This window comes from Brienomyrus brachyistius, chromosome 25, assembly GCF_023856365.1.
Source record: "Brienomyrus brachyistius isolate T26 chromosome 25, BBRACH_0.4, whole genome shotgun sequence".
Taxonomy (NCBI): Eukaryota; Metazoa; Chordata; class Actinopteri; order Osteoglossiformes; family Mormyridae; genus Brienomyrus; species Brienomyrus brachyistius.
Window position 1 is genome coordinate 2,313,472 of NC_064557.1, and position 27,913 is coordinate 2,341,384.

The 27,913-nt window shown below is 45.7% G+C and overlaps 1 protein-coding gene and 1 long non-coding RNA gene across 7 annotated transcripts in view; one reads left to right on the plus strand and one right to left on the minus strand.

Moving 5' to 3' along the window:
• The window catches only part of LOC125720558 (peroxisome proliferator-activated receptor gamma coactivator 1-alpha-like), a 177,357-nt gene that overhangs the window by 132,909 nt on the left and 16,535 nt on the right, over positions 1 to 27,913 (plus strand). For 3 of the 6 annotated variants that reach the window (XM_048996102.1, XM_048996100.1, XM_048996099.1), the window contains exon 2: positions 20,463 to 20,642. In XM_048996102.1, coding sequence (XP_048852059.1) covers positions 20,463 to 20,642 — 180 coding nt within the window. Of the gene's footprint in view, positions 1 to 16,913; positions 17,361 to 17,507; positions 17,546 to 20,462; positions 20,643 to 27,913 lie in introns of those variants that run through there. The other 3 variants (XM_048996103.1, XM_048996104.1, XM_048996105.1) reach the window with 2 other exon arrangements.
• LOC125720599 (uncharacterized) lies at positions 8,851 to 9,857 on the minus strand. Its single transcript, XR_007385518.1, has 3 exons — positions 9,601 to 9,857; positions 9,438 to 9,520; positions 8,851 to 9,172 (listed from the first exon to the last, which is right to left on the minus strand). It is a non-coding gene; the product is annotated as an uncharacterized LOC125720599 (long non-coding RNA).

Here is a 27,913-nt window from a genome sequence, read left to right on the forward strand (position 1 = left end):
TCTTTCTGCTCCCAGGCCTTGGCCGGGACAATGCGAATCGGGCTGTCTTTTGTGAGGGGGAGACAGCAGGCTAGGTTTACACCGCATTGAACATAATTAAAAACTCACAAAATGTCCATGTATGTCTCTCTGCAAGCTTGTACATCGATTTAGTTGGAGTGGGGGTTAGGTGGTGGTGGGGCTTAAATAACGCAATTGTGTGAAGTCTGGTAATCCACCTTCCATTTTCTAAATTTAATTACGCTCGGATCAATTAGGAGACGGAAGAAGTTTTACAGACGACTGCTTCGAACTGTGCAGGAAGCTTCTGGGGAAGTGGATGCGGCTCTCATCAAATGCGGAGGAGACTTGGTGGTGGATGTTGAGGGACAGCATCACAATACGTCAGGAACTGTGAATGGTAGCACATTGTCGCAATAACTAGAGCAGCATTGTTTATAAGCAGAGTGGGAGGTAGTTGGGGCTGCAAATCAGCTCCCCCTCGTCAGACAGGTGGGCCAGTTTCTGCCTTCAGGGACATGTCATTTTTTTATGGTGTTATCTGCTTTGCCGCATGACCTGGGGAAGGGTGGCCCACACACGCTGCCGAGGCGCAACGCCCTCTGGCAGTCTTACAGCGCCAAAGCCGCGCGACAGCCAGACAATATCAAACCGATTCCTCAATCAGGGAAATAGACACAGCGCCCGCACAGCGCTGGCCATTAAGAATAGTAAGGAAAGCACTTACATTAAATGAGCCGGCTACCCATTGCTCTCAAAAAGACAGATGATTTCCTGAAGGGAATTACTGAGATCTGGCCCATGAACAAAGCCCTGCATATTAAACGAGGCGATTCTAGGCAGGAGGCATAACAGGGGTCATAGTTCATGCATAGCAGCTGACCTTATCATTATCCAATGATATGTTTCGATTCATTGAGTGACAGGGGAGGAGGCACTGCAGGGCCAATCAGCTTTCAGCTGGGGCCAGTGCCATTGTGGCCACGCCCTCATACGCACCCCTGCTTATTACTAAATGACAGACAGAGCTTCTTGCTGCCGCCACCTGAAGGTGGCGCTGTGCTGTGCTCCCTGAGGGCCACACACCACGGTTCGGCCGCAGTGCCTCAGCTTCGCACGCCTATGGACTGCGGATGGCGTCAGCGTCAAGCTGCGTCAGAAGGGCTCCAGATGGCTATGTGCCCCCGCCCACTCTCTCTCTAGCAGGGGGCTACACTCACGGTCCCCAGGACGGCCTGGCTGTGAAACCAGGGGGGGGGCAATCATACTGCCACAGTCCTGCCTGAGAGTATCACTCCTCTCCCCCTCAACCCACAGATGGAAAAAAATAAAAAATCAGTCTTCCTGCTAATTGATTTTACCTCTAGATTGGCTCACTCAATAGATTACTTAAGCCCTTTGGAAATATTGTTAGGGGAATCTTAGTCTTTAGTGCGATTTAATTGTAAATGTTGACCAGAGCGGGATGGACGGGTCGCGTTTTAAGCAAAGAGAATATCACTCGATACGCACGAGTTTAAACATTAGCTGTGCAAATACCCTCAGCCACACATTTTAGAGCCGATTCGGGGTTAAACACTCGTCATGGTAACGCTGTTTTTATTACTGTATTATTGCACCCCGCTGGCTGCTCCTTTGCAGGGGCGATTCTGGGATTTCTTTTTAAGGGTGGGGGGAGCATAGAGGCGACTGAGCCTTAGTGTGGCTCTGCCTCCTGAAGAATGAGATGCCCGACCCCCCCCCCGCCTCCCCAGGGCCCCACAATAAGATTTGCCAAACAGGGGCCATGAATTATATGCAAAAATACAGAAAATAATTCTTTAGGGGCGCGCTGAGCCAAAACAATAGGGTCTACAACCAAGAATGGGGCCAAACTCATCATTAGCCAATGATATGTTTTGAACGGATGAGTGGCATTCCGCAGGCCAGTCAGCTTTCAGCCTCTCAGGACCCGCCCCTCTATATGCCCGTGGCTGTTTTGGTGCAGGAGTGAGGGGTTCCTCTACATGCACGTAAAGCTGCACAGTGCTGTTAGACTAGGAGGGTCCCGGAAAGGTTGGCCCTGGGGCGAGGTCGGGAGAGGCTACGTCCGGCACCTGCCCTGAACGTGGCCGCGATTCGCCCAAGGAGACGAGGCCTGGGTTCTGGGACGGCCTCCATTAATAGCAAGGTAACATTCAAGGTTGTGAGCTTGGGGATTGGCGGGGGGGGGCAGGCAGGGGGCAGGCGGACGTGGCTCGGGCAGCTGTCGGTTAGTCAGCTGACGAGCCGCGGCCCTGCTGGCGTGCTGGGGGAGAGCACGTTGGAGCGGTGCGTCCATGGTGACCGCCTGCTTTTCCACCGCAGAGGGCATGGTCACATGGCTGAGTCACATGGCTGAGTCACATGGTTGAGTCACATGGGTACCTCAGGAGCTCCAGGACGACTTCATCGTTACACAAACAGCCAGATATAGGAAAACCAAAGTGCAAAAATGCAAAGAATCTCAAAATATAGTTGCATATATATGATCCACACATTCGAACTTGATTTATATGCAGTGTTTTTTTTTCGTACTTTTTGGTAAGTTATGGAAATATTAGAGCTAAATTGATAAAATAATGAAAGAGACACATGTGAATCAAGCTTGAATTCCTGCCTGTAGCTAACTTTCTGTCTTAAATGAATAATGCCGTTTTTCAGCATCGTGGGTAGTACAGGTTAATTCATTCATCCATTTTCTATACCGACTTGTCCTATGTTGGGATGTGGGAGTATGGAGCTTATCCCGGAAGCTATGGCTGCAAGAGGGTTAGGACAGCTAGTACGTCTTTTTCTTAAAAAGGAAATTATGTCTTGAGGTGCATCTATAAATGAAAGAAGAATTCTGACCATTTGAAAGTGACATGGAGGTGACAATAAATCATAGCAGGGTGACAGTTGTGTCAAACTGGGTGGGGTGGTCTCAGGAACAGACCAAGGAGGCTGAGGGGTCACAGGAATGATTAGATCAGGGAGGGAAGGTCTCCGGACCAACAGCTCTGTCCTGGCTGCAGCGAGCCCCTTGGAATGTCCCACATCGCACGAGCAGAGTCAGGTGACCTCCACGGCTCATTTCAGCTAGTTTGGGTGTCATTCAAGCACTCAGGACAAAATAGCTCGAGAGCAAACAATGGAGATTAGTATCAAAGTAAAGCTTATTTAGTGAACTAGGTAGGGTGATTTCAGGGCATGATCCTTGCCTTTTTATTTGGAGGATAAAACATTTAGCATATTTAAAATCGGTCAGAAGAGAGCAAGGTAACAGGTTGGCAGGCACACGTTACGAGGAGCTCCCCGTTTGGTGTGATTTTCTCCGTCGGATTTAGCAAAGTCACTCACACAGGTCTATATTAATGAGGAACAAGATTGCTTTCTCTCGTCCGAGATTGACCTTACGTCTCTGTTGCACCGACGCTGCGACCTCACTGACGGTCTGCAGCAACAGCATGTTAACTTTGCTTTCCTCGAGCTCCACGCGCCCACAGATCCGTGGAGATACCCAGAGTTCATCTCTCCTCTCTCTCTTTTTTTTGTACCCGTGGTTCTTTTTCCAAGTTATTAAACCTAATTAGCTGCCCCTGCGTCGTACATCGACAGGACCTGAATAGTAACTGCCTATAGTGACAGTCTGGAAATGTCATATTAATGCCACTTATATTGAATGGAAGTGTGAAGGACTATGGTGATGTTGGACCATTTCCTGTGAAGGTAAGGGACGCTTCTCCTCGGGGCGTGATGAGAATCCAGCGGGCGATGACGGAGCATTTCGCATCGGCGGACACGGGAGGTGTGAAGCCGGTGAGATCTTTATGGTCGTGGCTTTTGCATCATACGCTCATTTGGCTAATAAAGCGGGCCCGAGAGGCAGTCCACCCTCCCCCGTGCACTTTTACGATAGGTGTTATTCTTCAGGACAAGCTATCCATATGGTTCGCTTGCTGGCCCAGAGGCAGCCTTTTAACAATCTGCTGCCCTATTTTTTTCCCCTAGAAGAGATGATTACCACCCTGAGAGGTAAAACTGGAGGCAATTCAACTGTCAGAGCCAATAGGAAAGAATCATCCATTGTGATTAAGCTACGATCCCTGGTTTGTATCCAACATTCACAAGCGTCCACAGCCGATTTGCAAAAGTCCTCATCGTGCTTGGAATTGATTTCCTTTTTTGACACCAAGCTTCTGTAGGTTTCTTAGCACGTCTTGTCTAAATCTTACGTGCACAGCTTAGGAATATTTAACTGAAGCCATCAGGACTGTACGTTTCTGGGAATTGAGATCAGAGATCTCTGTAGGTATGATGGGTCATGTACCCGAAGGTGGAGAGTTCAGATTCAGAAAGTACAAATCCAGACCAAGATTTTGTTTCAACTCTTTGACTGTGACTCTTTAAACTCAACAGGCTGGTTGAAATGAAATCTTGTTCTGGATTCGTACCTGCTGGACCTGAACTCTCCACCACTGCGTGTACCTGACTAATCGTGGCGAATGATTCATGCCAGAAATAACGAAAGGCTGCCACATGTGAGGAAATGAAAGTGGAACCGGCTTTCAGGAGGGTTGCTTGAGTGGGAGTGTTGTCTGGTGGGGATCCCAGCGAGGCTCCTATCTACTGGAGTGGTCCCCACTTCCTGCCAGGAGAGTCTCTGGATGTTTGATAAGGCAGCCTGTTCTCTCAACTTCCTCTTCAGCGAGCTGCTTGTTCATCTTTGTCAAGCTGTCCCTTCGCTTTTCCTGGGAACGTTTCCTTTTGCCCCTGCAGTGAATCAGCTTGCAGAAGTCGGGGAATTCAAATGCATCCAATCAGCTAGTTTAAGCCTCTAATGCTCTTGTGCGAAAAGTCCTCTAGAAGACCTTATCAGGCCTACGCTTCCTACTCAAGTTTTAAAGAAATCCACTTTGAGTCCTCTTCCAGTTCTGAAATAGCCTTCAGCTTGGGAATCCGTCTCGCAGATGCTTGTTGTGGTGGAGACGATGCAGCTTAATTATTCTTAAAAAATGTGTTTAGGCGACAAGTTTCTCTGGTTGACTGGGTCGCCTTCCTTAGAGATTTTTTTTTTCTGGTAAGTTCCTCGTTGTGTACTTGGCTCACACACAAGACTTGGCAAATAATTAACGGCACAAATAATTAAAGCCTGTCACAGGTGATGGGCCACAAATAGAGTCGTGCTTTTGCGTTCAAATGTACGAACTGAGTGAAATCAAAGTGCATGAGCTAGGTGGCCCTAATGCATCAGAGAAACCCTTTTATGAGTCCCAGGTCACATGATGAAATCCCCCTGGCCATGTGACATCACTGCCATGTGACATCAGGTGGCACTGCAGTCTTAGAATAGTGAATGCAAATGGTAGTTATAATATATATGATATTGATATATAACCATATATTGATATACAACCATATCAATGACACATGAATTCCATTCTTGGCGAGTCCTCTCTGTACATGAATATTGTTTCAGTTATTTGTTTTGCAAAATTGCTGATTGTTCAACTGAGTTATGTTGCGTTTTCTTCGGGAGTAATTCTCACTTGCAGAAACAAACATTAAGATTCTTTCAATATAGCGATTAACCTCCGAATTCATATTACCGCTTCAGTAAGGTTAGCTGGCTCTTTTTATGATAAGAAGTATGGTCAAAAATTTCTAGAAAATGTCTTTTTGATGTTTTGATATATTAGCCTAGATAAATTGAAGGTCTTGTACGCCCACCCCACCCCCCCCCCCCCCCCATATGGTGGCATTGGGGCTGTTGAGTGGACAGATGAAGAGGTCGTAGGTCACACCAGTTCCAGTGGGTGGGGCTTGGACCAAAAACTGTCTGCCTCCTCAGCAATGATGCAACACTCCATGACAGGTCTGAAATGGGCAGCCTTACGGTAAATATATTTAGGCTAATTAGTGGTTCGTTTAAGACAGCTGAGCTTATTGTAGGGGTCGCACGGATGAATTTATATGATGATGGTCTTGAGAAATGAAAGGTGCTCGAATCATCAAGCATTTCAAAGCAGATTCTCAGGATATAATGTCTCGTTTATGTTACAAGCGTATGTCTGGTATTTTACTTTTTACTCTCCAGCATGCCACAGTACGGAATGTAATTATAATATGTATAAACATGCCAGAATATAATTTTCATATGGCTTTAAAATTAGGTTATTCAGTAGTGGACAAATCTTTCCCTGGAAATCTAATGTGAAAACCATCATAACTTAAAACAGTCGATAAACAGTAAATCATATTGCTTCATTTTGAGAATGTGATGTCCTCATGGCCGGCCAGTAATTAACCTCGTTACAGAAAGGTATAGGAAGCCAGACACAATTCCATTTTTTAATGGAACGGCTCCAAAACAGTTAAGAAAGCCCAGATGGTGAGTCCTCTCTGTACTTGAATATTGTTTCAGTTATTTATTTTTTTTGCAGAACTGCTGATTGTTCACTTGAGTTGAGTTGCGCTTTCTTCAGAATTAATTCTCACTTGCAGAAACAAACATTAAGGTTTAAGGTTCTTTCAATATTGTGATTAACCTCCAAATTCATGTTAACGCGGCAGCCAGATTAGCTAACTCTCTTTCTGATAAAATGTATGGTCTACAATTCCTAGAAAATATGTCTTGTTGCTGTTTCATATATTACTTATATAGCCTGGAGAAAATCAAGGTCTTGTATGGCCCCCCGTCCATATGGTGACATTAGGGCTGTTGAGTGGGCAAATGAGAAGGTCAAAGGTCACACCAGTTCTAGTGGGTGGGGCTTAGACCAAAAATTGCCTGCCTCCTCAGCAATAACCCTACACCCATCATCTGTCTCTCAGGTCCTTTAGAAAGACATTGGGCCTATTAAGACCCAATTTCCAAACTCCTCTGTTAATCGCTCATCCACCTGCCCCCTTAAAATCCTTGGATCAGGGGTCCTTTTGAGATTAGAGGAAGACAGAAAGGCGTCCATCATGCCTCACGGGAGACTCCGGCGTTTGGCTGGATCCCACGCAGCTGACGGAGGTGCCCAGGTTAACTCTGGCTTTTCACTGTCCTCCATCAGCATTCGCAATCAGTGCTGCGTCTGCCGCCAGGGCCTGGTCCCTCGGGTAGCCGGCTGGATCTCGCCAGCCGAGACCCCCCCCCGTTAGCCCCCCCACCCCCGTTAGCACGGCGACTCCGCCTTTGTGAGAACAATTGCGCGTTCCCAAGATGGCGGCTTCCGCTCACACGCCCCTATCTTCTGTCACCGTGTGCGGGACGGCAGCTCCGCTATCGAGTTAGCCAATGCTAATGCTAACACCAGGAACACATGGGGAGAACGTGGGCTTCATCCAGCCCCTCCTGGCCGAGTGACCCCCCCCATGTATATTTACAGTTATAAACAGACACACATGCTCTTTGGAGGTGCATTCCTGCAAGTCCAGGATTCCTGATCAGAACAGAAGCTTCAGCCAAGTTCCACTAGTGCTGCTTAGCACTTACTAAATCTAAAAGGTGGGCATGATGATATAATGCTGTGCTCACCTTCCTAACACCGCAAGTGCATTTATTTTTCTCCTTAGACTCTTCGCCCAGATTAAAATCCAGAAAGCAGTCACATTAAACGCACAAAACCCTAGCCTTGTTCCGAATGTGAAGAGGTCCCCCGTTCGTCCGGCTGTTTAAACGTCAAAACGAGCGTCGCATTAAGATGCATGTTTTACTCCAGCGGAGGTCCCCCGTTCGTCCGGCTGTTTAAGCGTCAAAACGAGCGTCGCATTAAGATGCAAGTTTTACTCCAGCGGGGGTCTGTAACACGCCACTGTGCCCCTCGGTCATTGATACGCCTCCGTCCTGTAACATCCAGCCTGACTGCATTGTAAACGTTTCGGGCATGAATTGTACCCAGGCACATGTACTGTATAAACACAGAACGTCCACCTCTGCCACTGCCAGAATGCTATTTATAACCTGGCTGCCTGCTGTGGACGTTCACATACCGACAAAAATACACCCGCTTTGATGCACTTTTATAGGTGACGAAGCTCCCCTTTCACTTTTGAGTCTGGCAGGGACCGAGCCGGCCAATGTGCCAGCCAGCTGGAGGCCAAGCGGGGCCCGGAGCGCCAAACCAAACGCTGCAGACCATTCAATTCGACCCCTCGCCCACACACACCATGGGTGAGAAGAGCACGGATCTTTCGTGCGGTTGCAATGCTGCACACGTGTGTCGTCCCTCACGGCGCCGAGAGATCGCGCATCCCGGGCAGGAAAAATGATGCGATCGCACACTGCCAAGGTCCGTGGAAAATAAACTGCTGGCCCCTGGCCAGGCCCAGATGTGTGTTGGATTTCAACTTCTGCGTAGATCCTGTAGGGCCCTTTTGTGGCTGTAGGGGGCGTGCCCGCTGATGTTGGAGGGTCCGGCTGTGGCGAGGGTGGACGTGACCAGGGAAGTGACCGCTGAGTGACCGGCTTTTGGGCCTTTTCTATCCGTTGTATGTTTATTGACAAATCCGTAGTGGATGCAGACCGGCCAGGGGAGGGTCTGTCAGCTTGGCAACACTCTCAGATTATGCATATGAACTCTGGTCCTGTTATCATTCCTCCCACATTCTTCTTGTTAGACATTTTTCCCCTCCACTGTTCAATGGTATCATCTCAGTTAGCATTGTGCGTTTTAAAGCATTCGGTCCCAATTTCACATTTTCAGAAATCCCCTTGGTTGTTATAGCAAATTAATATACAAACAATTAAATTAAAATAAAGACAAAAATATGAATATATCTTTGCTTAAGCAGCTTCACTTTTCACTTTTCACTTTTTCTTACTGTTTTCTAAAGAGTAAGAGAACAGACACAGCGATTAATTTGGGGACATGTATAAGAATTTTTAATTATATTTAGTAGCAAGATTAAACAAATAATGTTCGCCAACGACATTAAGTGTCGCTGGAACTTGGAGAGTCAATGATGAGATCATTTTTCATTCTGATTCTCTGTCACAATCGTACGTTCATTATTATGACAACCTCTTTCAGATCGTCTTTCTGAAATGTAAGAATGGACGGTCTGCGTCTTTTAGGGAAATATTATGATAATTTCTTTTTGTGTGGCGCAAACATCCTTTCCACATATGTAGGGAGTTCTCTTCCAGTCGTTTATCTGGAACGGATCTGTAGTCGTTATCTCCCTGAAGAGAAATTACAAGGAATTGTGGGAAATGGTCACTTCGTGAGCGGACGGAGTCTCATTGACAGTCCGTTCTGCGTATGTAGGGGACATTGGATCTGAGATGCCTTGGGGACCAGATACGGAACAAACTGGATCACTATGGGTGTTCTCCATCCCACAGATATGCTTAAAATCAGCCCGTAAATCCAGGCGACAGCATTAAGCTTCCGTAAACATGTTTGTTTTCAGTGATGATGTGGATCGCGGATAAGCGACGTACTCACAGAAAGCGCCATGAAAGGAAATCCATGGCTGACGAGGTGCTGTCACATGGATTCGTTTGGGAGAAGCGCTGATTTCAAAGAATCTTGCAATAGCGTGGAAGATATTTCAGAAGATAACCAAATCTCTTTAAAAAATAACACAATTCAGCAAGAAACACCTTACCTCAAAATACGCTCGTGTACAAGTGTCATGTTGCACAAAAACAAGCCCTATAAAACCATATTAGGGAGCCGGTGTTGAATTGCAATCAAGTTCATGGAAAATGTGACTCTGTAAGTCTATGGAAACATCGCAAACTTCCCGTAAGCCGTCTTCATTATCAGTAGATTTTCTCGTCATAATAATTGACATAAATATTTCTGTTTACCCAGAATGTTATGTTACCATCGTGTCAGTCAGCTTGACACCCACAAAGGCTGGATGTGGGCTCCTGCAGGATTTTTTCCTCACATGTCAGATGATAAAATGAAAGGGGGGGGGGCAGGAAGGAGAGAATAATACCAGGCAAATGCGTGAGTCCCACAGCAGGTGGTATGAAAGCCTGGTGACCCAGTTTGTGTCACACCCATGTGACAGACTTTACGAGGAAGCCCTGGACAAGCCTTGTCATGCGGTGTCTCCTCTTCACACCTTATCCTTTTATTATCGTTATTGTAATTATATTCTTCTTCTTTGTCTTGTTATTAATTATCATTATTATTATTACCATCTAAAGTTCAGGTCCAGAAATTACAAATCCAGACCAAGATTTTGTTTCAACCAACCAGTTGAGCGTAAAGAGTCACAGTCACAGAGAACTCAACTGGTTGGTTGGAACAAAATCTTGGTGCGGATTTGTCCTCTCTGGACCTGAGCTTTCCTCCTCTGATCAACATAACGAAGAAGATGCTGGTAACTCAAACTTGCTCCACTTTTGGGGGATACGCCCTCTGCTTTACAGGAACCATGGCTCACTGTACCACCTGTGTCAGCTACCACAGGTCAGGGGTCGCTCTTGGGGAAAGTCCAGGCCAAACCGCACCGTGGGTTTAGCGTCCATCCGGCACTGGTCCATCATAGGTTCTCAGGAGGGGCAGTGGTCTTTGAGGGACAAGTGTTAGAGGAACTTCGGGGTACCCTCCACAGCACTAAGTGATTAGATTGATTTGACAGCACTGATAATATCCATCCATCCATCCATCCATCCATCCCTCCAGCCACATTTCCTGGTCAACATTCCACTAAAGACAGTACTAGCTGGTGATTTCCAGTATTTGGTGTCAGAGTATCCAGTATGATCAAATCCGGTCCGTACCGACAGATGTGTGGCTGACATCAAACCAGTAGTAATGTATCACACTTTTATGGGGGCTGCGTGACACACACCCACGTGCTCCTGGTGGGATAATTCCAGGGTATTTTCTTTGGCTGGGACAAGGCACAAGGGCGATCCCAGTTGTTTCATTGTGCTGGGAGGGCTGGGGGGGGGGCACATAATTAATCATTTGGAGCAGAACTTTTTTTTTTTTTTTTTACTAGCTTCAGTTATTATCCTGATATGCATAATATGTGTGCAAATTCATAGTCCTTACATATTTGTATCTGTTAAGCAAATAATAATTAAAGCATTATTATTAGGTAAACATCCATTCTGTAATCCTTCAGCTGAATTTACTGCAGCAAAGGCAGGGAACCAAAATACCGCTTCCTACTGATTAATGCCTCTATATCCTCCATTTAATAAAACATCTCCTCAAATCAGCATTCGGATGCCAATCGAGGTCACGCAGACTGTGGAGCCTGTAGTTGGGAGTCCGAGGAAGGAGGAAAGGTTGCTTCCTTGTACTTAAATTACCTTCCTGGTGGCGATCATCACAGCTGGGGTGCTTGTAAGGTGACGGAGGGCAGAATCAGTCCTGTGATGGACTAGCCTGTTGTCACCTACCATTATATGGGGTCATTAAAGTAGTCTGTCATCTCCAGTTTATTCAGGGAGAATGGAGAGTACCAAGCAATAACCCCCCACCCCCCAGCAAATATTTAAAGGGGCTGGCCAGAGGTGGACATGCAAGCCTGCAGTTGAGATTCTCAAAAAGGCCACGAAAACAAGAATTCTAGTTATGGGACTGAGATGGACTTCCTCTGGGTTTGTGTGTGTGTGTGTGTGTGTGTGTGTGTGCGCTCACAATCCATGTCTGTGGGTAGTTTTTATTCCAATGCGTATCTTAATAAGTCGTTGTCGTTTTCATTATTCTTGCAGTTTACATGAGCATATACTGTACATACAGTGTGTATATATTTATGCACATTTCCGCTGAAAACTTTTGCATTAAAAATTGCATGCCTTAATACACAATGAAATAGCAACAATTTTAGGGAGGAATTTAATCCTTTAATGGCAAAAGTATTAAAATGATGGATCAAATTAGGTAATCGAAGGGGATGGACAGAGGGGGAAAAAATATGTATCCAGACGATTCCAGGAATGAAGTTTGCCAGCCCTGACCTAAGCAGTCGGGACGGATTGTTTTTACCGAGTTTGGCGACCAGCGTGGCGCATCGATCTGAAATCCGTAATGCCTAGAAATAGTTTCCATTTATATGTAGCGGAGCATGACTTTGGGTCTATTTCGGTGCCTTTTGACAATGATACTCAGTCATGGAAGGTCATCCATTGATTGACTAAAAAAGTATTTTTAAACCCCTCCTGCTCTCTGCCTGCTTCTCTCTCGCTGGCTGGAGCCTCTTGTCCTGACCACCTCCCCCAGAGCTGGGACATTCGCTGTGGAAGACCTTTCAAAAAAAAAAAAATGGAGCATGGCTAGAATGCCTCCCCCCAAGCAGCTATTGCTGGTGGCTCCAACCATCCCCCTCTCCCCCCCTTAACTCGGCCTAATGGTACATGCTTGTTTTAGGGTGATGAAAAGAAAGTCTTTCTGCAGGCTACAAGAAAAGAGAAACACAAACAAACTGATGATGCAAAGGATCCCGCGAGCGTGACGTTCATTCATTGTGGCTGCGTCTTACGCAGACCCAGGGAAAAACGAACCGGAATCTGCAATTAAGGTGTTTTTTGTTTTTTAATTCTTCAAAATAATAGGACAGCTGTCTAGGACACGGGGCCACTGGGCCGTCATTCTTGGGGGGCGGGGTATCGTAGCTGCTTGTGGTTTTGTTGGTACGGAGCTCCTGACGGCACACAGTGTACCATAATTGACCTAATTCTTCCCTGGCGGTTACCATTGAGGCTGTATAAGTAGCTTGTATTAGTAGACTTAGTGTCAATTTCGTTAAAAAAAAAGCCCACAATTATATGCACGCAGCTCGGCATTTGTTTATTTATTTATTTTCACGCCTCTCTGCCGAGATATCGCTCCCGCTCCTTCCTCTTAATTGTCTGGTCTTCTTCATGTTCCTCCTCCTCAAACAGCATCTGCCCTCTAGTAGCAGCCTTGCCAGCTAACGTAGACGGCTGGAGACGGGCGAGGAGCGTCCCGCTTTCGTTCAGGTGCCGGCAAAGTACTGCGCACTTTTTTTTTTTTACTTTTAAAAATCCACCCCCACCCTCTTTCCCCACCCTAGCACTGTCTGGCCTACCAGTGATGCCCCCACGCTGTTACTGGGGAAATCGGGCGCTGTTACAACCCGTCGATGTCAAGAACGTCAAAATCAAGTCAATGGTTTATCAGACTCAAAAGGAGTAGAGTGCAGTGACAGGCAGCTTCTGACAGCTCTCAGGTTCCGGAAGGTTCACTGTGTGCTTTGTTTTTTTATAGGGACAGTCAGTGCTGGCAAGACGGTAGCCGTCTATCTGGAGACCTGATATCATACATTTGGCTTCTCTACGAGAAGCATGTAGAGTGTAAACGGTCTCCCTAACTTAGACATGAGCTGTTCCAAAGCCGAAGCTGGGCATGTGCTCAGTCATTTTAGCACTGACCCCTAACACAAAGTCCTTCTTGATTTAGCGCACGTGAGGACGTCTGATGTTCTTCCAGTCAGCTTTTTTGAGGACACCAGCAAGTGAACACCGTACCTCAAGCAGAGGCGTGCCATCATTAAATGATGAGGGTCCGGCTTGTTCTTGATCCTTCATGAATACTAAAGTATGGATGGATGGATGCTCTCTCCGATCATGATGTACAGTACAGTGCTGTGCGAAAGTCTAAGAAAATGTTTAAAGCTATTTTACTGAGTTCTAAGTGTGTATTTACGCTGAAAAAAAAACACAATTTAACATTAGACCATAAGCAAATTCATAGTGCCACAAAAACTAAGGAACAAAAAAGTAAGATTTTCCTCTGTTCCCCAAAAAGTTACAGATATCTCACCGGATGGCTCCGCTTCGGTTCCCTCACCTCTCCCCAGGGGCACCTCAGCCCTTCCATGCGTTCATTAAATGCCAACATTTCACTTATCTAGTTTACCTAATTCATTAAATAACTCAATGAGGTATTGATTAGCCAAACGAGGTGTGCTGCATTTGTCGAGTCAACAAATATCAACAAATACAGTTGTATCTCACGGTTGCTGCAAATACTGGAGCAACATGACACTTTGACAGACATAATATCATGGTTTTATGCTGACCTGAAAGTCCATCCATCCATTTTCCAAACCGCTTATCCTTCCAGGTCGCGGGAAGTCCGGAGCCTATCCCAGAAGCTATGGGCACGAGGCAGGGAACAACCCAGGATGGGGGGCCAGCCCATCGCAGGGCACACTCACACACCAACATGAAAATCATTTAGACATAATTTTCCTTGCCTAAATGTTGACAGCTCTGACCACATAACCCACGATTACATCAAGACAAATCCTGACAGCCCCTTTACTATCTGAATTCTCAATCTAAGCATAAAGTATACAGTTTGAAATTTGTGTATAGACACTGCTTTAAAATTTTTTATTTTTTTTTTGGGGGGTGGGGGGTACAACCAACACAGTGAAGCCTCTGTCCCTGCAGACAGGTCTGTGCTCTTCATGCAGTTCCTGCAATTTTCATTGCCGGGCAGTTGACAGGATAACATTATCAAATAATGCCACGCGATTTCAAAAGGTACTCATTCTGTTTGTCCGCTGAAATTACTCTCCGCTGGTGGACTTCAAGTTATTATGCTAATTATTATGTCGGGGCAACAACATTAACTTGATAAGTTCTTTAAACAGAATGTCATTTTTTCAAAAATGGTTTTGCATTAACTCGGTGTTGATATAACATAATAGAGTGTCGAACTTTATTTCCTCTGCAGGCTGTGTGTTTAGCTGTGCCATCAGGATATATGGCAAGCACACAATAGTCTATTTAAGCCAATAAAAGCAGAAGAGTATAACATGGGGTTCTGCCTTAATATGCTTTCAGCAGCTACGTTTGGATGGAACTGACAATAAAATTAGCTCTTTCTGGTCGACGTTATTAAGAGAGAAAAGTCAGGTTGATCCCAGTCCCTCGACATGATATTCAGATCTAACAGCTACTTGGAAGAAACATTAAAATCAAAGAAATCCCGTGTTCTGTGCAGGAGAAGAAGCAAAACCGACATAGAAATCCTGCTGTCCAAATATGATGTACACCAGTTACGGTTGTCCTCCGAACCAGCAGGGGGCGACTGCCCCAAAACAGGTCCAGGTTGATTAAAGTTGTACAAATGCAACCTCATTGTTATCCGTGACGTTTTTGGAGTTAGTGAAGCAGCTGTGGCTGCATGTGGCTCAGCATAACCTAGTAGTATTAACTAAGATACTCACTCTGTCCTCCTTTTCATGAGTTCCAGTCAATGTCTTTTCTTATCCAGTTATTTGCCTCCTTGTTTTGTTAGTGTTCCTCTGATCTCTGACGCTTCCACGACGCGTTCACTTGGTTCCCCTGGTTCCCCTGATTTAGTCATCCTCCGGTTCATCTTCGTCGTCTGTCTGCCGCCGGGGCTGCCGTTTACTTCAGGGCCCCTCTGATGAGGAACGGCAGTTACTATGCTGTTACACACAGCTCCAAAGACAGGCCCATAGTCAAGGATGATGTTAAGAGTGGGAACCAAGAAGATTAAAATAAAACCCCAGAACAGAGCAGGCCCTGCCCTGACAAAGGCCAGGAGCGGGATAGCGTGCATCAGGATACACGGTATGAGAACTAATAATTATAGAAACCACCACCAGCTATGTGTTTACTGTAAATGCATAGACAGACCACCAGGGCACACATGCTGCTCCAGTGACTGATGCATACGTACCTCATTAGCAGCTCCGGCTAATCCGTAATCCCACGTTTTACAAAGGATCTCCTTCACAACAGTTTTGAGGGCTTGACGTTGGATGGTCCTGAGCCGCTTCTCCTCAAAGGAGTGAGGTGCTCGTCTAGCTCGTCCAGCTGAAAATATCGCACAGAAGGAGAACTTTGTGATTGTTCCGCTGCGGACGCGGCACTTGCATGTTTTCTTTAATTAATTACTGCGTTGTGTTTTTTTTTCTCTCACTCTTCTTATAGGCCTATTATATTTCTGCTAATTTTATGCGTCCAGCAACAAAACAATGGGTTATTTATGACAGGTAGGCTAATTGACCACATGATGATTACATGACAGCTGAACCAGAGCAAGTTTATGGCTTCCACACTAATCTTCGGTTATTGTTTGATGTGTTTTGTGTGTGTGTTTGGTACACACAATGTGTTGATACTGCCCGCCTGTTAACCGACTGATCTTTTTATAGAGGGTAGTTTTAATTTATCCAGACAAAATTTAGGAATAGATGGCTTTCTGGGACGCATTAACAATGTAATTACACCTAGGTAAGTCAACTTTCTATCCGTAACAAGAATAAATGACCAAAAAAATAAAAAAAAAATAAAAAATTAATCAGAGAGAACGGGAGAAATGTTGTAGAGCTACTGGTGAGAGACTGAGAAATGGCTTGGCACGACCAAAGTGGTGCCGACACTGAATTCAATTTGCCGATAAGCATAAAGAACAAAAAAAAATCAAAAAACAAACAAACAAAAAAAAAACAATAAGACAAGGAACAGCAGTTCTGCTTTCGGTCTCCATATAAATAGTGCAGTCCCATGCTCTATTAAAACAAGTCAGCACTTCCTGAAACACATTCCGAATGACAAGCGAGGAAACACTCTTCACCTACCCGGAGGATGAAAGACTACCGGCTGTGGGGCGAAAGGAAGCCGTTTGATTTACTGTCTACACAAATTAAACGAGTATCTGAGATAACGGAGGGGGGGGGGGTGCACAGATTTCTGTTTATTCTCAGTATTCGCTTTACGAGAATTTAACATCCATCGCCTCCTTCGCTTAAAACAGATGAGGCGAAATTGCATGTATCTCGATCTTTTAGTGACTGATCTTAATGTTTTTGCATACAGAGTCGTAATGTTTGTAAACGGAACTAGCTGCTGCTGTGATCCCCCACCCCCAAATGATGCGTGATGATTTCAGACCCCCGATCGCCTGCAGACCCGCTTTGCCTTTTCCGAGCGCCGCCGTCACTGATGCCCGAATCGCGGTGCTACTTGCGCCGCTTTGACGTCAAACGTCAGCAGTTTAATGTGCCGGTCGACGCACCGGCAAAGCATATGGATCCCACCGTGCTCCCGACGATCGGGGGATTTAATCGTGGAAAATATTTACTATGCGTGTGCCAGAGCCCGCCTGCCTGACGGGACGTCATTGGCTTCACTCAAGTAGTGAGGAGGGGGCGCTGGAAAGAGTCACTCCCCTGCCTACTTTTAATAGCTTTGTCATGTGATGGCAGGCAGTTGTAAGACAGGTGCCTTCAGTTCATTCTCAGTTAGGGGGCAGTTCCCTGAGTGAGAGCAAGTGAAAAACCGCTGGATTTCCTTTTTTTTTTGCTTGATTTTTTTTTTTAAAACACCGTCATTCATTGCGTGGATGGCGTGGGAAAGGTGCAACCAGGACTCTTTGTGGAGAGAACTAGAGGTAAGTAGCATAAATGAAATGTTAGTAAACTGTCATTTTTTTTCCTCCCCCCCCTGGGGGAGGGGTTGGGACGATTTGGGAAGATGGGCTGCAGAATGGGATCAGAGTTCGGTATTTTATGTTGGGGATTTGCCTGTCAAACAGCCCGTTGCGCGGAGGATGGGGGATCACAAAGCGTGCGAATGGTAGGAATGAGAGAGTATAGCGTGTCTGTTTTTTCATGTGCAGGGATAAACTCCTTAGTTATTGCATACCTGCTGGTCCCGGGCTGCTCGTTATCTCCGTACGATGCCCTGCAATTGGAAAGTATGTCCACATGTTGTAAGGCTGACGTGAAATATATCCGATCGCTAAGTCTTTCCAATGAAAGTGGCTGATTGCCATAATTATTTATAAGTCAGGTACAGTACAACTTTTATTTCAAAACGACGCCCCTGTCACCCTAAATATAGACTGAAACACTTAACAACGGAGTTAAAATCATTATTTACTATCCAGTTACGGAAATACAACCAATCTCCGGTACAACAGATCCGAATGAGGAAGGTGCATCTTTCCCCGGCTGTACGGCGGCTATTCGGCGTGCGGGTCTCTATAAGCATTAATTGCTCGGGAAAATAATTAAGCCATAGTTGTAACATGTCCAACAGTTTATCCCGTCAGTGTTTACTCTTACAAGGTTAACGTTGGTAAAAAAACAAAAAAGATACCAGGTGCCTTATTCTTAATAGCGAAATAAGTGAATAAGGTGCGTCGTGTGTCACTGGCATGATGTTTTACACACACACACACACACACACACACACACACACACACACACAGAGAGAGAGAGAGAGAGAGAGCACCGATCGCAGCACAGCATCTAAAAGCATGCATGGGTACATCTCTCTCCCTAGCGCCGGTATTAAAGACGCTGTCCTCCTTGCCGTTTGCACGATGCCATTTAGACAGCGACACCAGCGCAGCTCCCTTCGTTAAACCTGAGCATCACATCTGGGCTCGTTTTGTCGGCGTCCTGCCACGAAATCTGTCAATAAGTGTCGACGCTATTCGCAGGAAACCGCTCCACGTTTGCGTCTCAGTTGGCTTGCCTGAGATATTAATTATCTGGATCTTGCGTGAAACCTCACATGCGCCCGAAGTTATTTGCTGCGAGCGCCGGCCTCCCGATGCTGCCTGATCTTCGGACGCTTCCAGAGCAGCGTTTCAAAGCGCTGGGGCATTAACAGCCTCCACTCGTCGCCTCGCCTCTGGTCTGTTATGGTTTTGCTAAAACGTTTTTTGGTGAAAGCCACAGGGGGGTCGTAAATCACGCAGTTTAATTACCAAAGGCCGTTACAATCAGTGAATTGCTCCTACGCTCCATCACCATCATCATCCCCACATAGCTGTGGTATTAAGTGTCTTACGCGTTCGCTGTGTATAAATCAGGCAGCATTTCCGAGGTGGTACCCAATAGCCCACAATCTGGTCTATCGCTATCCTGAAATTAACAACAGAAATTAAGCTTTTGTTCACACACACACACACACACACACACACACACACACACACACACACACACACACACACACACACACACGTGTTCTATCATCTGGTGGTGGAGAATTCAGTTCTTGTTGTAGCCAGTGGTGTTTAGTGATTTGCTTCTAAAGTCCTGCACGGTAACGGGAGCATGACTAAACTGCAGATGTACAGTAGCACATGATTCGACCACCCCCCCCCCCCCTTGTTTTGCATTGTGTACTTTAAATAGAAATATGTATTTGATGTGGGGTATCGTTGCCTTCCTTGAAGGCCTTCAGCCTCCGACCGATTGCAAAGCTTGGCTGATAAGGCTGAAGTTTAAATCTGACTCATACCAGCTGTGAGCGGCAAAAATGGTGTTTGGCTCAATTAGATCAAGTGCAACTGAGCACGATGACGGCTGGATCTGACATCTCGCTGCTTGGTGTTTCAGGGACTCATTTTTAACGAAATCCCAGTCTGCTCTACAATAGCTGCGGCCGGAATGGAAAGATTAGTCTGTCTCTCTGAGACTTGGTGTGCTGCTGCCTGTCCAGGGAGAAGTTAAATTATGTGTGCATAGGAGTTTATAGTGGTATGTGATAAATCATATTGCAAACCATTGAAAAAGTTATGTCTCAGCAGAGAATTCCGTGAGAATTGCATCCATCCATCCATCCATTCATCCATCCATCCATGTCACTTATCCAGTATGGGGTCATGGTCGCACTGAGATACATGTTTTCCTCTGAGCACATCCAAACTGTAAACCTTCACAGAACAGTCACTGAGCCCCACACAATCAAACCCATCTTGCAAAACAAAACAAAAAACACTACTTTGAATGTTATAATACACGTTTAGGTTTGCAGTGTTTGACATGATTGCACAACCCTGCAATTAACATCAAGTAGCGTGTCAGTGCGCTGAATCTTTGGGCTTGAAAGCTTTTTTTTTTCCGGGAACTCGTCATGCCTTAAAAGCTGGACTGCCTTTGTTATAAATTATATAGACCCAGATAACGATTAAAAAAAAAAAAAAAAATCTGCAGATTCTCCGGTCACGGTTCTGTGGCCCTGGTGAACCTGATTTGTATCCTGATTGCAGTGCAGGAGCTGGCAGTTAGACGGACGTCATCTTGGCCAATGAATAATGAAATTGCAGTGGGGCTTCAGTGTCACGGAGACTCGTGCGACGCTAAACGGCACTTTGATTCCGACGGGCAGTTGATCACGCCGAAGTTAACTTGCCCTCCAGCCGAGATGTGCCGTTGGAGGAGCTGACTGGCTGCCGGTAGCATGGCTAAGACCCTGAACCGCTTATCAATTTAAAATGTTCCTGGAAAATCACTGGCTAAATTGCAGGGACATTAAACTGTGCGATACATCACTGAGTCTTCTGAGCAGTAGAGTCGTAGGAAGAAAAAAGAAAATAGGCGAAACCAACCAGCCTTCATAAAATGTAGAGACAAAAGGAAATGCAAAAAGTCATGGCAGGGAGAACATTCTACAGATGCTGGACTTTGAGATGTTCTGGTGGAGATGCTGTGCAACCTTCATCCCTTTATATCCCGTGTTTTGTGCTGTGCTCTTGCAGTGTGCCGCCTTGGTTGGCGAAGACCAGCCCCTCTGTCCAGACCTCCCAGAGCTTGATCTCTCAGAATTAGATGTCAGCGACCTGGATGCGGATGATTTCCTGGGTGGACTCAAGTGGTACAGTGACCAATCAGAAATCATTTCCAGTCAGTACGGCAATGAGTCGACAAACTTGTTTGAGGTAAGGATACATACCAGTTGCTACGCAACCAGTTCTCCTCTGATGTAAACATGCACGATCCATAATCTGCTGAATGGTCGTTTTCATTTTGTTTTGCTACCGTTTGCTTGCTTTGCGTGGGAAATTCCTAGGTGCCGTTGGCTCACGTGACACCTGGTTAAAACTTCCATCCATCGTGTGGCTGGGAAAATGAAACAAGTATTTATGAACGACATCTGTAATGCTAATATATCTTTGAATGGTGTTCAAGTAGTTTATAATAGCGGTATCATAAAACCCGTTTATTGCCTGAGGTTATAAAGTGTACTGTAATTTCTTCAGAAGTTCAAAGTATAAATATGGAAGGTGTAGTATATGAAGTGATCTAGTGATCCTCTTTCCTTTGACAGCATTGCAACAAATCCAAAGCAAGTAATTTGAATAAAAAATTTATCAGTAGATGTGATGATGGGAGCAGTGCCTTATATAAACCTGCCCACGGTTATAGGTCACATTGTGAAACCTCTTTAAAGGCGCAGAGTGAAACTTTAAACCCATTGTTCTCCTATGTTTGCTACATTATAGGAGTAAAGTCCATAACAGTAGCAAATCAGTGATTAAGCTGCTTGTTCCTTTAACCCAAATGGATTTGCACCACGTATGTGAAAAATACGCTCGTTGCACTTTGCGATAAAAACACATTAATTCCTGAACACGATGATTAATATTAATTCCTAATCTGTTTCAACCTCTGAGGTGCGTTTTGTTGCAAGTGTGTCCAAAGGTAATTATAGTTTATATTCCCCGCTGTAAATTCTTTGCTATTCAATAGCAATTTTATAAATGGAGTGGCTGAACTGCTCAGAAATGAATCCCAGCCCCCAGGACTTTCATTACTGCAAGCTTGGTTCCTGCTCTAATGTTTGAACACGATACGGCCGGCAACTGATAATTAAGGCTAGGTGTGTGTGTGTGTGTGTGTGTGTGGGGGGGGGGCTGTGTTCTGGTGCTCCACTGAAAACCCAAGGCTTCCGTTTTCACCAGCAGGATCTGGGGAGAGCTTGGTGTAATGACTGGCAGGTGTTTGCGATGCATATGCTAATTAAAATACATCTCATTATTTCCTCAGTTTCCCTGTTAAAGCTTGTTTGTGGCCAGTAAGGGGAGTTGTTGTGTTGTCGGTCACTGAATTCATAATATAAACGTTAATGCAAGAGAGAATATAGTCTTGGCATTGGTAGTAGGTGTATTACAGCCTTGACTGATGAATTATAATATTCAGCGCTATAAGTTTTTAGTTAAAATTTATGACAGCATCCACATTTGCTCATCCTGCATCAGCATGTGTTTTCGCCTTGCATTTGACTAATAAATGACCAGTTCCTCTGCAAAGCGGCCTCTTATTTTCTCTGAAGCTATAAGCCCTGTTTTCCCGGGGATCCTTGTGACTGCAGTTAATGGGTGTCCAGGGAGGCTGAGTTTTTGGACCACGCCGTGAGAAGCCCTCCTCTGTCGTGTTCTGCACAAATTCTCTTCCGAAACTCCAGGAAAGGCCAGGGGACACGGGCATGACGTAAGGGCAGAAAAGCCTCTCAGGGTAGGGAGGGTGAAGAGGGGGGGTCATCTAGAAGCAAAAGACCGGGCTGAAATCAAACATCCCAGAGCTGTCACTGTTCCCTGTTGCCTAGTGGACCACAATGCTACACTTCACTTGTTGGTCGTCTACCAACACGGGTCTTTACTGGGAGTCTGAGGAATCGACCAACAATGCGCAGGCTTGCTGACTTCTTGTTTTGGAGGGAATCTGAAGGAAAATTGAAGGGGCAGACAGCCATGTTTAGAGTGTGGTGGTCAGCCAAGTTGGGGGGTGGGAGGGGGGGGGCTGTGCTGACAGAATGCAGGCTGTGGATACAGGTTTCTTTTTTATCATTGACAGGGAAGTGATAAGAGCTGTGCACTGTATAGCTTCAGTTGGCTGCCGAGGGGCTGGAACTGAGCCCATATCCTTGCAACACCGTTGAACCCGGCGGGCTTTGAGGGGCTTGGGGCAACTCGTTCGTCTCCGAACCGCAGGGACCGCGCGTCGAACGGGGAGCTGTCCAACTACACGGGTCAGCGCCCCTTCTTTTTGGACCGTGACAGGCATTTTGGGAATAGCAGCATATGTTTAAAGTGAAACCGCTCAGCATCTGCAAACGCTGTGATGTCATAGGGCTCCATAGGGGGTGCGTGTCAGGTAAATAAACCAAGGCACAGCCCCACCTTACCTCACCTACACAGGAAAATGATCTGGTATTACTTCCAGGATGTGTACAATATTTGTTGCTTTTTTGAAGTACCCAGTGGTTTGGTAACTTAAGCAGCAACATCCAGCTAAGACATGAACTGATTTCATTGAATAGATTGACAGCAAAACCGTCCTGGCATGATATATCGTCTATATCTATATATTTTTTTTATTGATCAACTGCTGACTTTAGCTGATAAATCCATTGGAATTTCTAACCGTAAAATTGATCTTAACTATCCTGCCTACCGCTGGAGGCGGTTCTTACAGATAGTTTTCTGAAAATGTCAATGACATCGCTTTCACAGTGGTCAATTGTCGGACTGGTGTGTCGTATTCCTGCATGGCTGAACAGCAGGAAATGCTCGCTCGATGCAGCTGTTTGCTTACGGCGCATGTCCGAATAGGAATCCCTGCAGCTGCGGCCACTGTGTTTTGAGTAGGTGTTGCTTCACTGTGTTACCCTGGCTACATGCTGCAACCCCCCCCCACCCCCCACCAGGTGAACATTTGGGCTTGAAAGAATCAAGGCTCAGACATGCAGCATGACTTCCATGTCAGCAGAGTCTTTGATCACCTTATATTGGTATCGCTGTCCTCTGTCGTCTTTCTCTTGACCAGACTGGCTTAGCCCTCTTCCTGTTGGTTATTTCTCCTCGGTTCGATCTCATTGGTGGTTGACGGTACCAGCTGACCGTAATCTCACTTTGGCTTTTGCATCCTCCTGTCCCCCATTACCGCCTGGCAAGTGTACACAGAAGTGAGGACCAAACGTAACTCAGCTGTGACTTTAGGGCTGATCTCTTCACTGCCAGTAGCGCTGCTTTTAACAGCGGTGGTGGAGCGGTGGGGGCGGGTGGTGTCTTCTCAGATCCTGATGAGCAAACCTCTGGGTTTTTAAAGCAGGACTGGTTACTTTAGATTTGTGGGTCGAACGGGTGCTGAAGCAGGCAGTAACCCCAGAGCTGTGGATGTGCCGAACGCCTAACTGTACCACGACGTCCTTCTGGGCTATTCTTAGCAGCAGGGTAATCTGCTTTAGGAGCTGTTCAGGACAGCCCTTCCCAAACCTGGCCCAAAAGCTTAGCTTCTGATAGCTTCCTTTTTTAAAGAGACCAAGCTGACAGTTCTGATCCTGCGGCAGTTTCCTGCTGAACCTGTTCCTTCCCTTAACCTATTAATCTGTTTATACAAAATATCCGTGCATTCACTATACAGTTACAATTCTCATTTTTATGTCACGTTTACAGCTGCTGTGGGGTTGTGGGTATATGTACATAAGGATACACGGATGTTTATCCTTCACTTTGTAATTATTACCTGAAATCCTGTAGATAGTATGGGTGAATTTTGTTTTTTCAGTATTTATTGTCATTACGTATAGGTGTTTGCATTTGGGCTATTCAGTATTTAGTGTAGCGATTAATTTCAGTACATCAGTATAAATACGTAGAACATGTATTTTTTTCAATTATAGTCACTATATCTGACAAGAAGAATTTCCATTGACCCCCCCTTCTTGGACAGAACAGTTGTTCTTCATTCAATACCATGTGATAGTTTCCGCCCAGGGGAGGGTTATTTAAGGACGTAGAGCCACTTGTTGCGGTAACAGAAAGGCATGCTCTTTGACCACTGCTCTCTGGGCCACCAAGCCATTAAGATAATGTGGAGACCGCTTTAACTTTGATGAGCCATTATGATGTCTTATGAGTCAATGGGGGTTAGTCTGCATTGAGACGGCTGTGACCCCATGGGCAACCAAAGGCCCAGTGGGTGCCACCACGTCCTCGTTCTCACCTTATAGCCCAGTTCTCGCTCTTGTGTGCGATTGCGGTCACGTTCTGTTCAGGCTGACGTAAACATCCAAGTATATGTGGTTTTGTATATGTCTCCTGAGCAGGGGTGTAAATCTGGTTATGGATGCTAGGGACATGTTTCTAGCAGTATTTCGGGAGTTCCATGTGTGTTTGTGGGGGGGGGGTTGGGCTGATTTAGTCCCTACCAGTGCTGAAACGAAACCTACAGTACGCTCTTGTTTCTCGGCGCACTCAAGCTAAAATCCTTAGCTTCTGGGATAGACCCTGGACCGCATTGGTCGTAACTGACAAAGCAGTGATTGACATTAGATTGAAAACAAATTCTTCTAGATTACCAAATGAACGCCAAGTCAAATGAACGCTGGTTGTTAGTCAACAGGCTTTGATTATAGAGGGGTTGACACTGTGTGCATCTTACAAAGTCTCTTGCTACTGTTTTCTTGGTTTACGTTCCCTTATAGCTCACTGCTGGAAAAGCCGGTGTAAATAATGTTAAAGAGCTAAAATAAAGATCTGTCAAGAAAGACAGGTAGTTCCATACTTTCACTTTCAAAGTAATGATGATGGTAATTTTCGGAGTCCTCAAACAAAATGCTAACAGGAGCGTTTCTAAGCACGCTCATCCAGACAGAACGTGACATAATACGAGCAAATAAACGAAAGCCAGCACTGCAGTTCCCTGAAATAAAATGCCTTTCATCTGCATTTTGTTCTTTCCGAGAGATGCCTACTGGGGCTAAGAGATATTTGCCATTTTAAATCATCCTTTTCCTGCAGTACTTTTCCCACATTAGTAAAATAGTTAAAAAGAGTTTGCCGGAGAATTCGCAATCCCCCCCCCCCCCCAGAATTTACATTTGAAACATTGCATATTCCTCCCCACTCCCGGCATTTCTGGCATGATAAAGCCGTAATATGGAATGGAAACCAAAGAGTCAAAAGATGAGTCATCAAAGATGTTTTATAATTACTTTTAAAAGAGGGCCCCAGCCATCTGTCATGCAGATACTTGAAAAGCCTCGCCGGAAACTGTGCAGTATTAGGATACATTACCCCAACGCTGTTCGTTTCAGCCTTATTAGTTTGCTGGTTTAGAGAGAGAGCCTCTACCTTGCCTGTGTTTTGTGACTAATCCCCCCAGCAGACTTGAGTCATCCGCGATCTCCGTTGCCTCTCACTAAGGTGACGCGATCGTCCCGAGGCCCCCGCTGTTGCTCGGCCTTCTGTCTTAGTGTTTGCTCGGAACTTGCTGGAACGCGTGTCGTGCCGCTGACAAGCCCGCCAACCAGCTTCAGTCCGCAGCGTCCAAGAGGGCTGGCCACACAGATTCCCAGCCATCGCCGTACCCAGGACGTCCTTTAGGGGGCGACAATGTAGACGCCGCCTTTGCGTAGTGACCGTCACCTCGCGCTGACGTGGATTTGCTAGTCCCCTGAGATGCTGTCAGATCATGACGCCGTTTGGCGGGGACCGGACCCGCCTAATCCATCAGATTCAGGACTTGTAGAACAATGAGGCACCAGCAGGCTTTGGCTTTGCTGGGTTCTGGCAGTCTACAAGTTAGGCCAGAGTGAAAGATAAGGTGGTACATTAAAGTGCCAGTCAGGACGCTTTCTCATCCCTGGTCGCGGGGAGCTGTGGTAAAGCATGCAGCACTAACCGCTTCCTAAATCTGAGCCCATGTTCTGAAACCCAGTGATAACAGGGAAGTGGTTTAGACCGCTGAGCCCTATAGAGCTCTCCTGATATCAGATGTTCACTTCCGTCAATTAAGAGTTTGCAATGTTTGTTTTATTTCCGTGTGGTCTCGACTGATTTTAGGTTATATATTCCCTATATGGATTATGGAGTTTTAGGAGTGTCTGGCAAACACCAGGGCATTGTCTGCATTTCACCTGGTAGCTGTATTTACATTTAAATGTTTATCAATGTGTGGTCCGAAGGGACTGCAGACAACAGTCTGCGGAGATGTTTTCATTGCACTCAAACAGCCATTTAGACTTGTTTGCACAATGCCGGGAACCTGTGACGAGAAGCTCTCCATGATAAGTGCCGTTGTGGTGTACAGTGCGGTGAAGTTATCCTGACATAACCGCGTCGGTGACCGAAAGGGTTGACGCTGAAGGGGATGTGGCCGTGTGTCCCATGCTCTCTCTGCCCTTATCTAGCTGAAGAAATCGAGAATGTCACTGTAATGAGGGCTCTGAGGTTGGGTTCCCAAACCGCAGATGATTTGCTTAGACAAAAGTCTTGTGTCCAAGTCTCAGTCGGCTGGAAGGAGTTGAGAATTCTGGTGGTTATTTGGGCTCAGGTAATGTTAGGAAGGATTCACCAAAATGGCAACACATACGTGGAACACCTTAGCTGTGTTTTGACGGAAATATTTTTTCACTCCTTGTGGAAACACTGTCTGTTGCTATAATTGGACTTCTCATTTACCCTAACTGCCTGGGCTAAGTTAATTACCCGTGGATCAGTCATGTTCTCTAGTCCTGTTAGATTTTCAAGGGTGCCGGGAGGGTTACAACTGCGTCACTAAGTAAAATGACACATTTTTCAAACTGGCAATCGATCTTAAGTCTTTAATATACACAAACAGGTGCTCCTGACATTTCTGACAAGGTATTTAAATGATGCATTGTCTGGATCATGTGCGTTTGAGCCGAACCACAGAGCAGTAGGTAGACAAAAATGCGTGGCAATGTTCACCTGACGTTCTGTCAGATCATGGCAAGCTTACCATTCTTTACAATTTTCATCTTTTTAATAGGCTTTTTTTTTTTACTCATCCCTTGTGCGGAGATCGGGAACCTGGAGTATTTGCATCTTTGTTCCTAATGCATCTTGCTATCGAGTCTGCATTTGTTTACTTTTAAGGAGCAGATTTAGTTGCAAATACCCTTCGAAGAAACAGGCTTTAATTGCTGGTTCAGCTTTACATGCCAGCAGATTGGCAAGCAGTGGGTCGATCATATGTGATCCGTCTTTCCTGAAGTCACGTCCATCTGTTGGGTCTGTGTGGCAGCATAGTGTCGCAGCAAAACCCACGCGCTCCTTTCACAACTATGAAATGTGGGCCAGGGTTAATGAATGAAGAGAAAGGTATTACTCATTTTTGAAACCTAGAGGGCTTGACTGACAGCATGAACATGTGACCACATCCATACAGGATTAAAGATACTTCC